The sequence below is a fragment of the Sesamum indicum genome, linkage group LG11, assembly GCF_000512975.1.
Source record: "Sesamum indicum cultivar Zhongzhi No. 13 linkage group LG11, S_indicum_v1.0, whole genome shotgun sequence".
NCBI classification, from domain to species: Eukaryota; Viridiplantae; Streptophyta; class Magnoliopsida; order Lamiales; family Pedaliaceae; genus Sesamum; species Sesamum indicum.
Window position 1 is genome coordinate 13,803,752 of NC_026155.1, and position 16,609 is coordinate 13,820,360.

At 34.1% G+C, this 16,609-nt stretch overlaps 2 protein-coding genes across 3 annotated transcripts; both read left to right on the forward strand.

Annotated features, from left to right (window-relative positions):
- LOC105174409 (diaminopimelate epimerase, chloroplastic) lies at nt 1,848–5,362 on the forward strand. Its single transcript, XM_011096508.2, has 9 exons — nt 1,848–2,199; nt 2,587–2,754; nt 2,896–2,966; nt 3,401–3,458; nt 3,644–3,823; nt 3,915–3,999; nt 4,490–4,549; nt 4,724–4,797; nt 4,943–5,362. Exons 1-9 carry the CDS (start codon nt 1,912–1,914, stop codon nt 5,057–5,059), a joined length of 1,101 nt encoding a protein of 366 aa, XP_011094810.1. The 5' UTR covers nt 1,848–1,911; the 3' UTR covers nt 5,060–5,362.
- On the forward strand, nt 5,958–12,670 carry LOC105174410 (kinesin-like protein KIN-5B). 2 transcript variants are annotated; one of them, XM_011096510.2, is made up of 24 exons: nt 5,958–6,252; nt 6,324–6,559; nt 6,773–6,902; nt 7,013–7,168; nt 7,252–7,589; nt 7,678–7,816; nt 7,985–8,082; nt 8,160–8,316; nt 8,400–8,469; nt 8,553–8,629; nt 8,904–8,957; nt 9,027–9,107; nt 9,188–9,299; nt 9,382–9,468; nt 9,664–9,839; nt 9,926–10,087; nt 10,186–10,293; nt 10,368–10,526; nt 10,609–10,692; nt 10,958–11,163; nt 11,485–11,586; nt 11,672–11,781; nt 11,864–12,015; nt 12,116–12,670. In XM_011096510.2, the coding sequence occupies exons 2-24, from the start codon at nt 6,384–6,386 to the stop codon at nt 12,305–12,307; spliced, it is 3,126 nt and encodes a 1,041-aa protein (XP_011094812.1). In that variant the 5' UTR covers nt 5,958–6,252; nt 6,324–6,383; the 3' UTR covers nt 12,308–12,670. The 2 variants fall into 2 exon arrangements, with proteins under 2 accessions (XP_011094812.1, XP_011094811.1); XM_011096509.2 differs by having other exon boundaries at nt 5,959–6,252; nt 6,345–6,559.

The following is a 16,609-nucleotide window of genomic DNA, read 5'->3' on the forward strand; positions in this document are numbered from 1 at the left end:
TGGCTTCACTCTATTTAAAACCCTGTAGTTGCTTTTGGTAGTTAGAACGAGTTGAACAGAAATCTTCTTCCCTCTTTTCCTCTCTTGCTCCCGATTAAAAGTTCTTCGTGAACTAAGTTCCTTAGTGGAGACCTGAGTAAGTCGTGTAACTTGGTGGTGTGTTTTGCATTTTAGCAACCGATGAAGTGGTTGACGGCCTTGGTGGCTATAGGCTACTCTCTGCCGAATTTGGCCCCTGAGCTAACTAGTTTCTTGATCTCTCTTTATATTTGTTACTGCTTCTGTAGATTTGTAAATACTTAAATATATATATATATATATATATTTATATATTCTGTTATTATTAGATTTGTTCATATATATATATATATATTTGTAGATTCTGTAACATTGGTTTGTATGAGGATTTTTCGTAACCCACGATTTTCTGTAATAGTTGAATAGGGTTTATATTTTTGGGGCTCACTACTGGTGGATTCTTCCAATAGTCAATTTAAAGTTAGATTAGTTGCAAAAAAAGTTCTTTTATGGATTAAAACAATCCTCTAAACTAAGAATTTTGATCTGTTCATGCATTCTTTAAAATTTAGAAGAAGTGCCTACCATTATTGTTTGTACTTTAAATATGATCATTATGTTCCTGTGTTGCATTCTTTAAAATTTAGAAGAAGTGCCTACCATTATTGTTTGTACTTTAAATATGATTATTCTGTTCATGTGTTTCTTGTGCTTTTATGTTGATGATATATTAATTGCTAAGCCAACTTAAAATTAATTAAAGAATTGCAAAATAATTTGTACAAAAATTTTAAAATGAAAGATTTGGGTGATGCTAAAAAAATATTAGAGCTGTCTACTGATGGAAACATAAGCAATTCTATAATTTTTGTTGAACAAAAATCCTATGTTAAATCTTTATTAACTGATAAATTAGTAGTCTTTTCTTTTTCTTCTTTTTTTAATATAACGTACTAATTTATATATTTTACTCTTATTTATATTACATTTGAAAGCATGACAAATTATTTATTATGTACACATAAAAACAACGTATTACAAAAATAAGAAAGAAGTGATGGCAGCCCAGGGGTGTGGAGGAGGAGGCAGGATATGTTTTCAATCCTACCAAATACTTTGGCAAAATTCAAATTTGTGGGTGTTGTTGCAACATGGACCTAGGTGTTGAAAGGTTCATTCCCTTTACCAAGCCAGTTGAGTATAGGTCCCGTGATCCATAATTCGGCCTCTAATTTTAATTCCTCACGGAGAACTGGGCCGTACAGGGCTATTGTGGGCCCAAAGATCATCATACACTGTGGAAAAATATTTCATCTTATAATTATCTATACTATTATAAGAGAAAATTTTTTGTCATATTAATTTTTGAATATCTAAAATTTTTATTTTATTTTAAAATAAATTAATTAAATTAGTAATTTTAATATTTTTTTAATTATTTTTTTTCACTTAACCAATGACTACTCCACATTTATTATAATTTATTTTTTTTCGCAATTTCTTTTCTCATTGTCTCACACCATACTTCTTTTTATATGCTATATGCTCGGGAATCGTGGAAACCGCGTGCAACTCTAATTAGTCAGTATATGTATTAACTTCAAAAGCAGTTAACTGAAAAGAAAGGTTTGGGCCGTGTTGCGCATTTGATCAATTCCACTAACAGAGGAATTGATAGATAGCATAATGTTAGGCCCAAAGCCCAGTATTGAAACGATTTGGGCTAAGGCCCACCTTTTTAAGTCAATTAATGAAAATGTGGGACGTGGTTAATAAATTTAATTATACTCTAATCAGAAACGAATAGTGTAATTAATCTACTTAAATTTCTATTCTAACAACTACCCTTTGACGCCTCATTCTTCCTCGCTCTCTTACACTACGCCCAAGCTAATGGCGATTGCCGCCGCCATAAGGTTGCTGCCACCTACAGCCGTCAGCCGCCGCTCTCTTTCCTCTTCCTGTTCACCTTCTTTCGTTTTTTTGCGGCTCTCTTCTTCTTCGTTTCAGCAGCCGAGTACTGTAAAAGCTACCGCTGGCCAGAGACCTGGTTTCAGCGTCTTCTCTTCTATGAGCATTCAGACTCCGGAGAAGAGTTCTACGGCGTCGTTTCTCGATCGTAAAGAAAGCGGAATTCTTCATTTTGTCAAGTATCATGGACTTGGCAATGATTTCATATTGGTAATGTTATTGAAAGGAAATGCCTGTTTGGCATATAATTCATTTTTTCCGTTGTGATTATCTGCTGATTTTTTGTTTGCGAGCGTAACAATAACAAGTTCCATCCACCAAGTGTTGAAGGTTATTTTATGGTTGAAATTTCTTACAAAATTACGTACAGTGGTAGTATTTCTTAAAAACGGATAGTAGTACTTTGTATCAAGTCTGATATTGGGCCATTTGATGTGTAAATTCGTTAAATCAGCTAATATTTCAAGACTTAAGCATGCTAGCTGCTTCGTTTTTAGTTTTTGTTTATTCATTGAACTTATATTTTAGGAGTTAAAGTAAATTTTTTTGGGTCTTTAGTTTGATGATTTTTTTGTGTCTATATATTGTTCTTATTAGGTTGACAATCGGGATTCATCAGAGCCAAAAATTACTCCAGAGCAAGCAGTGAAATTGTGTGATAGAAACTTTGGCATTGGAGCTGATGGTGTGATATTTGCAATGCCTGGCATCAATGGTACCGATTATACCATGAGGATCTTTAATTCTGATGGTAGTGAACCCGAGGTAATTTGTCTTTTCTAAGATTAAGCATTTCTGTTGTTGCATTGTTTTGGTCATTCACTGAGCTCTAAATAGTAAGGTTGACTTGTTTCTGTAAGTTGTGCTTGTCCTGATGAAGTCATTTTCCCACTTATGTTGTTACAGATGTGTGGTAATGGAGTTCGATGCTTTGCCAGATTTATCGCTGAGCTTGAAAATCTCAATGGGAGGCAAAGGTTCATTTTTAACCATTCTTTTCTGAAAAAATCCTGATCATCTTCGCACTGTTGGGCCGTTCAAGATATAACTCTCTTTGTTCTTGTATTTGTATTACAGTTCTGAGTTGAAGTTCATTGAATCTATGATACCTTGCACTCGTCCAGATGAATAAATTTGTTGTGAAACATTTGCATAAAGTCACTATTTATACTGTCATGTTTTAAGTCATATCTTCGCTACATCGGCCACGCAGATGGAGCTTTAGAGCTGTAGCTATCATTTCGCTTCTGTGATTCTAGTTGTGATCCTTTTTTATTTGTTTATATTTTTATAAGGATTCTAATTGTGATCCTAGTTTGCTATTTCGTTCTCATTTTTCTAATCATGGAATAAAGTGCACTCTATGAAGCATTACTATTCTACTCATGGATGTTGTATTCTGGACTTGAAGCTTCACTGTGCATACTGGTGCTGGTTTAATTATTCCTGAAATCCAGGAAGATGGAAAGGTACCCAAAGCATCTCATAACTCAGTTTATGATTTGAGTTTTTCTGAATATTACATTTTGATAGCTATGTCTATGACATGCAAATTTTTTATCCATTTCTGCTTGAAAACTTCGTAGTCTAGGAAACAACTTCCTTGAGATCACTATTTATGACTAGTTTATTCAGCAATTGCTCACTTTTTCAGGTCAGAGTTGATATGGGTGAGCCTATTCTGAAAGCATCAGATGTTCCTACAAAATTACCTCCAAATAATGATCAGTCTGTTGTCAAGGCAAAATTGGATGTAGATGGGTTAACCTGGAATGTAACTTGTGTTAGTATGGGAAATCCTCACTGTGTCACTTTCGATACGGAATCAAGCAAGGTAACGGCTCTTTACAGCTGTTCTTTGTTCAGGAGGTTGTGGACAGGTTTACTGTTCATATCTTTATCCCCTTTGGCTTGTGATGACACAGGATTTGCAAGTTGATGGTCTAAATTTAGCAGAAATTGGCCCAAAGTTCGAACATCATGTGATGTTCCCTGCACGAACAAACACAGGTATAAGCTACTGTTATTACCTTGGAGAGTTAGATATTCCATCTTGTCAGATGTACCTCCTAATTGCAAATATGCTCTTTCATAACACAAGGATTAATATCATTAACTAGGATTTTTTGTTATATCTCCATGATGTTGGTGCAAAAATGAAAACTTGGATTATGGTATGTACTTGGTCGCCTTTAAGAATTGTTTTACTGCAAGAAATGAATTTTAAACACCAACTATTCTTTGCACAAGCCAACATTGGTTTTACCATCATGGCTCCAACCCTGATGATCTTCTTATTTTGAAGTACAAAATGTAGGTTCCAGTTGGGGCTTATGCTCAGATTGATCATTGTTTCCTATCCATCCATCTAGCTCAGACAACCCCCTTTTTGAACTCCTTTTATAGTTTGAGAAAAGAGCAATTGAGGTCCTCCCTCTACATTTTCTATTATACATTTCATGTATGCTTTGCTAATATTATGACACGTCTTATGTTGCAGAATTTGTTCAAGTCTTCTCTCCAAGTCACCTTAAAATGCGTGTTTGGGAGCGAGGGGCAGGTTAATTCTTGTTCTTATTCCTATGGGTATTAGATAGATTAAAATTTCCTGTGATATGTACAACTCTATCAACATTTCTTGTTTCAAGCTTCCACCTCTAAATGTGGTTTTCATTTAGTGTTGAGCCATGGTTCCAAGTTCCAACCATGAAGCTAATTTGGTTTGATGCTGCAGGTGCAACACTAGCCTGTGGAACAGGAGCCTGTGCGGTTGTGGTTGCTGCAGTGCTAGAGGGTCGTGCAGAGAGGGTAAGTTTGAAAACTTGTTCTCCACTGCAGTACTGTAAATTTACTAACAGGCTCTCAGTCCTGAGAATTTCCTTAGAAGTCATTTCCTTATATGATGAACACTTAATAGCAATAATTTCCTGGTTTTGGATATTGCTTCAAACAGAGTTGCACGGTTGATTTGCCTGGAGGGCCATTGGACATTGAGTGGAGAGAAGCCGACAATCATGTCTACATGACCGGCCCTGCAGAAGTAGTATTCTATGGATCAGTTCCTCTCTGATGCTTTGGTCTCGGCTGGAGAAGAATCGTCGCATCCACGGGTTGACTTCTGTGCTACACCTGAAGAGGGGGGCAGGAGTTCGAGAACTGTACTAATTTCGTTCTTATCCGAAACTTAATATCTAGCCAAACTTGGTGTAAGCACCCTCCGTGCAATTTATGCGGGGATCTGCTAATATGATTTGAAATAGATTATATCAGGGGGAGCTGCTTGCTAGTAAGAAACCTGTAAGGTGTTTCCACTTCCTACCAACACTATTTGCCTTTATTCTGCGAGTTCAAACTGACGTCTTTCTTTGGTGGAGATGAGGAGGGAGGAGGCCTCCACTTTTCTGAGCAATAGCTCCTCCGTATTTTTGACATAAATAATAAGAAAAGCTGAAAAGAACCCAATAGCAGAAAAGCTTGGGATCTCCTAATGTCAGATCATTCCACCACCAAAAGAAAGTCACAAAATGCTTCAATTGTTGCATTACACTACTTCATACGTCTTTACAATCTTTCCCATTTTCCGGTCAGTTTAGGTTTGAACACAAATTTGAACTCAGATTTGCAAATATACAAATAGAAATCAACCCATATAAAATATTGCATGATCGGATGTGATCAAAGTAATATATATCTTGTAAACAATAATCTGCCTTTTCATATAAAAATTGCGCTTAAATATATAATCTATGAGTCAAAAATGGTTTTTTCCTTTTCCGGGAGAGGCAATAATGATTTTATTTATCTTTTTTGGAATCAAGTTTCAGAGTTTTTTAGATCTACATTCAAGTGAAAAATGCTAGTCGTGCATCCAAGATCATTATAATTATATTTTTTAAGAGAGACACTTCAATGAATCAGACATAAAAAATTTCTACTATAATAGTATCGTATTTGAATTTTGAATATTTGCATGTGTTGAGTGTGTAATGTGAAAGACAAAAAAAAAAAAAAAAAAACAAAAAAGAAATCCACCACCCCCACAGTCCTATCTCCACGTGTCTCGTATCAGCGCGCCCGAATTTGAATTTGCTGAAGCCCAGCCCACTTTTTCAAAAAAGGCAACAGTAGCCTGTCCTTTTCTTTTAACCCAATCTTTCTTACATAGCTACATATCCCTGTATATTCACTAGCCGTTAGAAAAATCAAATCAAACACCAAATCCCCCGCTCCACCATCAGCTACTTCTCTGCGAATCGATATTCAGTAAGAAATTGTTTAGTCTTTGACTCTTTATCTTGATCCATGCTTCAATTACAGTGATATATCAGTATTAGATTTCTTTTTCGTTGGTTTAGCTTGGTGGATTGAAGGTATTAATTGAAAGCGCGAAGAGAATGGTGTCATTGACGCCGGATTCCCGGAAGGTGGGGACGGGAATGGCGCCGTCTCCGTCGCCATTCTTTACGCCGCGGCCCGAGAGGAGGAGGCCCGAATCAAGAGGGTCCGACTGGAATTCAAATCGTCAGGAGAAAGATAAAGAGGTCAATGTGCAGGTTCTCCTCCGGTGCAGGTGGATTAATTCAGACCTTTTATTATTTTTTTTTACAGTGAATTCTGTATTAGAAAGTTTCTACATATGGATCGGAAATTGGCGTCACGGGCTTTCTTGCGCTGCTTATATGCAGAATACTTTTGTTGATGAGTGATGTCGGCTTGCCAATTTTACTGTTTGAAACTTTCGAACTAGAACATCCTAAGTATTTCATTTGATTTCTACTTTTAGGCCATTAACTGAAGATGAACAGAGGTCCAACGTGCCCATGGTAGTAACATGTAATGATATTAAGAGAGAAGTCACTGTTTTGCAAAGTGTTGCTAGCAAGCAAGTGGATAGAGTTTTCACCTTTGACAAGGTTGGTTGCCGATTCTAGCCCGTTTGCGATTGTGTAACTTTGAGTTTTGCTTAAGATTGCACGAGTTCGCGTTCACATAGTGATATTTATACTTTTTAAATATTGTAAAGGTTTTCGGGCCGAAAGCACAACAGCGATCCATATATGATCAGGCTATTTCTCCAATCGTTAGCGAAGTATTAGAGGGCTTCAACTGCACAGTCTTTGCATATGGGCAGACTGGAACTGGTAAAACTTATACCATGGAAGGGGGGATGAGAAATAAGGTATGCAATTAAATTTCCTTTCAAATTGTTGTTATGTTTCCCAGAGCTTTAATGTAAGATCAATATTGAGTTCCTTGCTGTAGGGCGGAGAGTTACCAGCTGAGGCAGGTATCATTCCTAGAGCAGTTCGCCAAATCTTTGACACCCTTGAAGCACAAAATGCTGATTACAGTATGAAAGTGACCTTCTCGGAACTCTACAATGAGGAAATAACTGACTTGCTAGCTCAAGATGATCAACTAAAATCTACAGAAGACAAACAAAAGAAGCCCATTTCTTTGATGGAGGATGGAAAGGGTTCTGTGATTGTAAGAGGACTAGAAGAGGAAGCTGTGTACAGTGCTAATGAAATTTACAGCCTTTTGGAACGAGGTGCTGCTAGGAGACGCACGGCAGACACCTTGTTAAATAAGCGGAGCAGGTGTGAATTGTCTTCGATTCAGTAGTGTGTATGGTTTTCTGTATGTTCATTACTCTAGGTAACAAATATATCTTTTTATCTTTTGCAGTCGTTCTCATTCTATATTTACTATAACTGTTCACATAAAAGAAGGAACCATAGGTGAAGAGGAGCTCATTAAATGTGGCAAGCTCAATCTTGTTGATTTAGCAGGATCAGAAAATATTTATCGTTCAGGTGCTCGAGAGGTAAGAATGAACTCTTGATTCTGATGATAGAATGAAACAACCATGACTCTTTGGAAACTTGAAGAGTCCACACGGACTGGTTTAGGATCTTTTGCTTCAATCTGTTTCAATGAGTGCAAGAGTTCTTCTGGTTGTTACTCAAGTTCACAATGAAAACCAATGTTGCAGGCTCGTGCAAGAGAAGCAGGTGAAATAAATAAGAGCTTGCTAACCTTGGGCCGAGTCATTAATGCATTGGTGGAGCATTCTGTTCATGTACCTTACAGGTGATGGGAAGAGTTTTTAGTCTAGTTAGAGACAACTGTGTTTCCTAGCTTGATGGCATCTTCCATTTGGTACACAGGGATAGCAAGCTTACGAGGCTACTGAGAGATTCGTTAGGGGGAAAAACAAAGACTTGCATCATTGCCACAGTCTCTCCCTCTGCGCACTGTTTGGAAGAAACACTGAGCACACTAGACTACGCATATCGTGCTAAAAGCATAAAAAATAAACCAGAGGTTTATATTCTTGGCCTAAATCAGCCTTTCTTCTGACACTTCAAATGTTTCATTTAAGCTAAATCAAGCCACTGGTTTTGAAGGCAAACCAAAAAGTCACCAAAGCTGTGCTGCTTAAGGATTTATATGTGGAATTAGAGAGAATGAAGCAAGGTTTGATGATTTTCTTTTTCTTTCTTTCGTTTGGCATAATAAACATTACTTCTAAAGTACTTTCCCACTTTGAATTCATTCAGATATTCGAGCAGCAAGGGAGAAGAATGGTGTTTATATTCCACATGAAAGATTTCTGCAGGATGAAGCTGAAAAGAAGGTCAATATGCCAGCTCTGATAATTATTAGTTATTCACCAAAATCCAAATATATCAAGAGTATTAACTGCAGGAAAATAGTTTAGTGAAGTTTTAAATATAATTCTGGCAGATTTAATGTTCAGTGTTCGTTGTTCACTATCTAATCTAATGTATTTTTACATGTCTTTTATTTCGTTTACCACTATGACGGACTCTGCATATTTCATTTTAGAATTAATTGCTCATGAAAATTTATTTATTTAAATCTTATAAGGCAATGTGTCAATCTTGCAGGCGAAAAATGAGAGGATAGAGCAATTAGAGAGTGATCTTAGTTTGAGTGAGAAGGTAATCCTTCCTTGTTTCTTTGTCGAACTTTTCTGGTAATCATAGTCTAACTTGTTTACTCTTCTACAGGAAGTTTGTAAATTGCGGGAGCTCTATCTAAGTGAACAGGAAAGGAAACTGAATGTTGAAAGTGAGCTTAAAGACTGCAAGGTACTAGAGAAGATTCATAGAAGATATTCTATTTTCCGGCCATTCTGTAATCATTAATAAACTAATGCAATTTTCTTCAGGAAAATCTAGAAACAATACGTAAGGCCTTGGAAGATCTACAAGATAATTACAAAACAGCTCTTTCAGTTTTGAGCGAAAAGGAGTCTGTCATCTCCAAACTACAATATTCAGGTAGGATAAATTTTCATTAACGCAAGACCTGTCTGTTATCTGCATCTTTTATTGAAGCCAGCTTGAATTTTTCATTATGCAGAGAGCAGTCTAATTGATTGTGCAAAGAAGTTGAGGGTCAACTTACAAGATGCATCTCAGGATATTTCTGCACTTTTTGGAAAAATTGGTATTTATGTTCTCCTTCGAATTATTTTGTGCGCTTGTTACCTGTTGATTTAGTTTTATGGATCTATATTTCTCATGTAGTTCAAGATTTACTTTTGTGCCTTTGGCTTTATCCATTGTCCATGGCTCATTAAAATGGATGTGTTTAAGAAAGCTCGCAATGCATGAAATAAATCTTAACCAAAATTCCTTGCAGATCGCAAAGACAAATTGGAAAGAGAAAATCACAGTATTCTCCTTATGTTTGGAGCACAGCTTGACCAAAGTTTGAAAGATCTCCACAAGATCATTCTGAGCTCTGTATCCCAGCAAGAAGAACAACTGAAATGTCTTGCAGAGTGCACCAACACATTTCTTGCTAGTAAATATGAAGTAAGGCGAGTTGCAGTCTGAAAGTTAGCTATAGTTTTAAGTTTGCCAAGCAGCTGATACATGTGCTTGTTTCACTTGCATATAAGTCAAACGACGCCATGGAAGCAAAATTAAAGAAATTGTCAGAGACTTATACTTCAGGAACCCTGAACCTGAAGAAGCTTGCCGATGCATTGCACATGAAAGCAAATTCTGATCTTGAGCAAATGGCATATATGATGTCAGCCCAAGCAACTGAAGTTGAGAATGTATGATGAAGTTGGCAAAATTGAACTTCAATTGCATTGATGTGTTGGTGCAAACTTCATCTAATTGCCTGAGATTTTGTGTTTGGTTGTGCATGCAGTTCTTCAAAACTGCATCTGTGGAAGCCAAGGAAGTGATTTCTGACATTCGAAACTCCCTGAATGAACAAAAAAAACTGTTGGCTCTCTCTTCCAAACAACAAGCAGAGGTTTGCTGGATATGTGCTTTGCAATTCTAATTCCTTACTAGCACACTTATACTTATTTCTTGTATACATTTTAGGGACTTAGTCGAAGTCTAGCCTCAGCACAAGTGATATCAAGTGCAGCCATTGATTTTTCAAATGACCTCCACCGGCGAGCTTCTGAACTTATGCAACTTATTGAACAAAGTCAAGCTGAAAAATCTCTCGCGTTACAAAATTTTGAGAAAATGTTTAAGGTCAGGTGGAAAAGAATTTTTCATGTAGCTTGACTATAGTTCCATACAGAAGTTTACCTTCTATTATGTTCTGTTGCAACAGGAAGAGGCTCAAAGAGAAGAAAAAATAGCAATTGAAAAAATAGCAGTTATATTATCCACCCTTACAGCTAGAAAAACTAACATGGTAAGTTTTATTCTTGTGTGAACCCTAACAGCTAGAAAAACTAACATGGTAAGTTTTATTCTTGTGTGAACCCTAACAGCTAGAAAAACTAACATGGTAAGTTTTATTCTTGTGTGAACCCTAACAGCTAGAAAAACTAACATGGTAAGTTTTATTCTTGTGTGAACCCTAACAGCTAGAAAAACTAACATGGAAAGAATAGCAGTGATATTATCAGCCCTTGTTAGGCACAACATTGATGCCAGAGAATCTGTAAAAATTTCAGGTATCTAAGGCTTCAAAAGGCTTTGAAGACTCTAACATTCAAGAAAGCAAGAGAGTGCTGCTGGAGTTGTCCAGCATGCAGGAAGTCTTAACTTCAGAAATGGAGGAGTTAAACAAATATGTGGAGAAGGTTAAAGGTCACTATGTGGATGAAACATTCTCATCAACTGAAAGCAGAGCTACAATAGAAAATTGCTTGCAGGAATGGTAATAATTTTATCTTCTATATCTTTGATTTTGGAGTGTTCCAACACATTAATTGATTTATATCCCAAATATGTCTTTTAAGTGAAGGTTCTGATCAACTCAATGATGACTTTTGTTAAAAAATACTGCGAAGCAGTAAAACCATTGGATTCAGGCGAATTAGATTGTAAGAGAAAACTGTTGTTAGATAGAAAAATAATATGGTGTCATATTATGGTTCAAATTCACGCATAGTTTTACGTAACTGTGCCATTTGATGTTGGTGGAATTAGACTGATCTAAAGAACTGGAAAGTAACTATACTTTTTCTCTATGTCCCAGTGCTGAAAAGGTGGATTCCTCTAGTCAACAGTGGGAAAGGGCACAATTAGGCTTGAGCTGTCTTGCTAAGGATGGTCTCGCCAACATAGAAGCTGTTGTCCGGTAAGTTCTGAGAAATTTGTTTTATTGAATGCCGTTACCATCATAGCCTTATTCTTGCTTTATCATCTCCGTCTCATCTTGGCAGGACGAAAACTCTTGAAACTCATTCCCTACATGACAACATTGTTTCCACTTCATCGTGTATGAGTGCAGAATTTGATTCCCACATTAGTGATGTGAAGACCTCTATGAATGGTAATTGTTTTTATAAAATATGCAGTCTTTTCAAATGTTCCAAGTGTAGGCTTATCTAAGCAGAAAAACGGTGGTTTTTCAGATTCTATTACATTAGACAAGGCAAATAATAAGGAAATAAACATGATAACGGCAACCAGCTTGGCTCAGCTCAAGTCGACACGGCTGAACCATAGTGAACAAATATCAGATATCTGCAACAGATCAGAGCAGTGCATCCATAAAGATTACTTGGTAATCACAATAACCCTTTTAACTTCCTCCAGATGTAAAATTGAGCTGAAACATTGAAGATTAGGAAACTGAATGTTTTTCCGGTTTTCGCCTTAAACAGGTTGAGCAGAAAACTAATGTAACTCCTAAGAAGCGAGTAATCTCAATTCCCAGCTTGGAGTCCATAGAGGAGATGAGAACTCCTATATGTGAAGTTGACACCAAGAACAGATCAAAACTGGAAAATAATGGAAACAAGAGTTTGCAGGACCAACACAGAACTCCTTTCCAGAATGTTAACGCAATAATCTAAGTGTTATCAGCAATCATGGTTGTTGTCTGTAGTTCAATCCATCTTCAATACCACCCTGAGTACACTCATCGACCGATGAGTAACAAAACGATAAGTCCAGCTTAACATGGAGGAAAAACGCTGAAAGCCAAGGGAGTTGCTTTCAGGTCTGTACTCTAATCTGCATTTAAGCTATCATGTATGGTTTGATTTGGATGCTTAAACTTGTCTGTATCACTTGTGATTCAGTGAGCAGGCTTTTCAGCTGATGATGATATAGAAGTAAAGCTGAATTTCGTAGTTTAATTTCTATATATCAGCTACAGGAAAACTTAAGATATAATCAGAAATTGCATTTCTGGGTACGTTCTTCGTTCACTTTCATGTCATTTTTGGTTATTTTCCATGCCTTCTAATTGATTATCTAGATAAACATTAAGGCAGAGATGAGTATCTATCATATCTGTAACCTGATGCATATTGGCTGCATATTTTATTTGAAAGTGAAAATAAAAATAAAAGCTTTCTTGAATCATAATCATCTTTTTCACTTTGACCCGAAAAGAAAGTAGGTATAAAGTTGGTTTCTTGCTCATACTAATCATGTTGGTAAAAAGCCTACATTTTCACTTTTCAGCCTAACAGTCTTTTTGCCCATCTAATTATATGTTAATTATTTCTCTTTTATCTCTACAATTTTTTGGTAATAACAGCTGAACCTCCTCTTTCCACCCTACCCTAAGTTTATGATGCAATTTATAACGCTCCAATCACGATACGGTGAGTGATATTTATATGGCAATGATAATATATATATATATATATATAGATAGGGATAATTACACTATATTCTTGATCTATAATCTACACAAACATCACTTAAAAAATTATATGTATATTCACAAAAAATGTCAATATCATTTACATAAACTATCCATGTCCTTTTTTTAAAAAAAAATTCCACATGCACTTCTAAAAAACGTCAACGCCATCCTTGTGTTTTTACTGCTATGAATGGTTTTTATAATTTGGCAAAGAATAAGGATGGTTTATGTAAATAGATCATAAATCAGGAGGGTAAAAATAATTATCCCAAAATAATATTAAGAGTAAATACACATAATCAATTGTAAAAAAATTACAGTAGATCGATAAAATAAATGCAATAATTATTCTCATTCATGCCCTAATTCCTAATCAATCTAGTTTGAGAATTGCCGGAGCTAATTTTATTTATTAAGCCAAGTAGGATGTATAATAATACTGAGGGTTGCCCTCAATATTATTATACATCCTACTTGGCTTAATAAAAATCCAAACGATATCTAAATCAAACTCGGCATACTCATCTACTCAGCATACCACAATTTAATAATTGCTCACTACATCTTTTCCAACCAATTGGAAAAATGTCAACTTTAGGGTTCATCATCACCTACATATATATATACATATAAAATAATACATTATATAATTAATGATTTTGACTAATTAATATTCTGCTTAATACCTTAGGTAAGAGTAGGGAATCCCATCTGCTGAAAGGCTGAAAAGGGAAGTCTGATTGGTTGTTTCCTCCAAATTTTGATTATTTAATTATCTGTATTTGATTTTAGGCTCAAGAACCATCACATGGGGCTTTCAACATGACCCTCAACAAGTACGTTTTTGTTTTGTTCTGTTTTTTTTTTTTAAATAATAATTATATAATTACATCATTATCTCAAAAAATTGCTTAACGCATCATTTCGATCAATGCATCAATATAACTAAGAATAATGAACAAGTTATAACAAAATTATATAATATAAAATAAATAAACTGATATAGAGTGAGACAAATATTTACACGTTTAATGAAATATTGAATTTATTCATAAAACCTCAATCTGAACAAACACTCAACCATTTACTTACTTGAAAAGTCAACATCCCAAAATTTTCATCATAAATTAATTATAAAAGAGAGAGAGAGAGAGAGAGAGTATGGCTGTCGTTTCTGATTAGTATAATAAAACGCAAAATATTCAAAAATTTGCATATGGTACAGAGTTTATTGCATGTGCCAAAGCATAAAAGTTACACGAACAATTGTGCATGGCGACGCAATTTCTAAAATAAAATAGAGTAAAATTAATGATATGGGTCCTGGAATGGAGTCACCACTTAATAATGTGCTACACTTACTTCATATAAATTTTAATTTATAATTACTGTATTTTAACATTGTTCAATGGCCCCAAAATAGTAACGTATTGGATTGTCCAATCACAAATAAATAATTAAGTAAATTATATTCACATTTTTTAAGGTCATGTCTAATTACACGAATAAATTTTTTGTATTTTGTAGAATTACAAGTACACATCTTGAGGTTAAAATTGTAATTACAACAATACCTCATTTTCAGATGTAAAATTTTATACAAAAACCCCTGAGGTACACTCCCTTCCTTGGGTGGTGGAGTAAGGTTCCCTCGATCCTAGGCTTTGGTACAAAAACTCGAACACGATTTTGTGATTTACGGCTCGAGCTCGAATTATATGTAATGAGCTAGAGCTAAATAAAATAATTTGTGTAAATTGTTGTTATGATATGGTACAATATTTTAATTTATTGTTATACATATAAAGTATTAATTAGTTTAGTAGTAATATAATTAGTAAAATATAGAAAAATATATATATATATATATATGTGGATATTAAATTATCAAAACACTTGCATATAATTTTTCATAGTTATTAATATTAATAAAAGAAAAAACATAAATTATTTAAAAGTTGATGAGCTTATTATATACAAAAAAAAAAAAGATATTTAAGAGACGAATTTTTAAAACAAAGTATAAAATAGTGATTGATCTCATTATATATAATAAAATTATAATAAAAATAATTAAAATTGTTCAACCATCATCATTACTATTATTAGTATCGTTAGATTTATTCATGAGAATCGCCAAATTTTGATATAAATAATAAAGTAGATTGCACATTATGTATCTTGATATAAATATAAAACTCACGAATAGATATAAAAAATTATAAGTTAATTCTTATGGCTTGTCATTTTAAAAAAATATAAGAGACTACAAATAGATATTAAATATAACATAAGATTTATATGTGTCGTACTAAATAATTATTTTAAAATATTAAAATTTACTAAATTGTTGATTAAGCTTGTTTATATATAAAGATTAAATGAATAAATAAAAGTATCATAGTTTATTATTTTCTAACATTAAAATGTATGATATTGATAATAATTATAATATATTGTCAATTTTAAGTATAAAGTTGATCAATTATTTAATATGGAATTAAACATATAAAGATTTTAAAATTTTAAAAAGAAAAAAGAAAAAGCTTGCGAACTTATGAACAGAGTAGATGAGCTTAAACTCGAATTGAACTTAAAATGCACTAGCCTTGCTCGACTCATCTGCCACTCCTAATACACAATATCAGATAGTGTAATAATGATATAAAGACTAATTTTTTCACTATCTCTAATATCAATTCAAATTCATTACATTAATCAATAAGTATGAATTTATATTTTTAACAATTTTTATAACCATTTAAGTGGGTCTTAAAAATGGTGAAATTTTTACATGATTCTTTATAAAATAATGAAATGAACTTAAATGGATTTTTGAAATTGTTAAATAACTTAAATGGGTCTTTATTGATTCATGTAATGAAATTGAATTAGCATCGAGATAGTTAGCAAGTAAAATTTTCATTGCTAAATCACATTATTTAATACAAGAATTTACTTGTTAATATTTAGCCACGAAAATTTACTTGCTAACGAATTTACAAAAAAATAAAATAAAATATGAGTGTTTGTACAATTAAATCTAACTTTAGGAAACATTGAGTAACTTATCCTAAATCTAAGTCACAACTCAAAATCTTAACCCGATAAACACTGCAATTGCTCTGACGAGGTCTAATTCAATTTGCGAAATTGAGCTGGTCCCATGACTCTAAGCTCCTGTGTTTGAACCCAACCAACATGTGAGATGTTATTCTACTTTAATAGTATATGTTGATTATATACAATTATATGGTATTAATAATTAGTATATGATTGCTATAGTTTCGATAGTTGTTAGATATAAACATTTGACATTACTAATTATAGTAAAAAAAAAATTATCGCTTTCACTTAAAAAAAATACTTTATTTGCAGACGATTCAATTAGAAAACAAAGACACAATTAATTCATGTAGGCATTGGGGATTGGGACATTAATTAAACATTAAAAATAGATTAAAGTAGTATAATTAAGCAAGTTCTCTTCAATTAATTA

What these genes read in the sequence shown, in the direction of transcription:
- LOC105174410 (XM_011096510.2), top strand. Translation starts at nt 6,384, where the DNA reads ATGGTGTCATTGACGCCGGATTCCCGGAAGGTGGGGACGGGAATGGCG. An exon ending in TTGTTAAATAAGCGGAGCAG is followed by an intron (nt 7,590 to 7,677) that starts GTGTGAATTGTC and finishes TATCTTTTGCAG; the next exon opens with TCGTTCTCATTCTATATTTA. An exon ending in CTTCCAAACAACAAGCAGAG is followed by an intron (nt 10,294 to 10,367) that starts GTTTGCTGGATA and finishes TATACATTTTAG; the next exon opens with GGACTTAGTCGAAGTCTAGC.
- LOC105174409 (XM_011096508.2), top strand. Translation starts at nt 1,912, where the DNA reads ATGGCGATTGCCGCCGCCATAAGGTTGCTGCCACCTACAGCCGTCAGC. An exon ending in AATCTCAATGGGAGGCAAAG is followed by an intron (nt 2,967 to 3,400) that starts GTTCATTTTTAA and finishes CTGGACTTGAAG; the next exon opens with CTTCACTGTGCATACTGGTG. An exon ending in TGTTTGGGAGCGAGGGGCAG is followed by an intron (nt 4,550 to 4,723) that starts GTTAATTCTTGT and finishes TTGATGCTGCAG; the next exon opens with GTGCAACACTAGCCTGTGGA.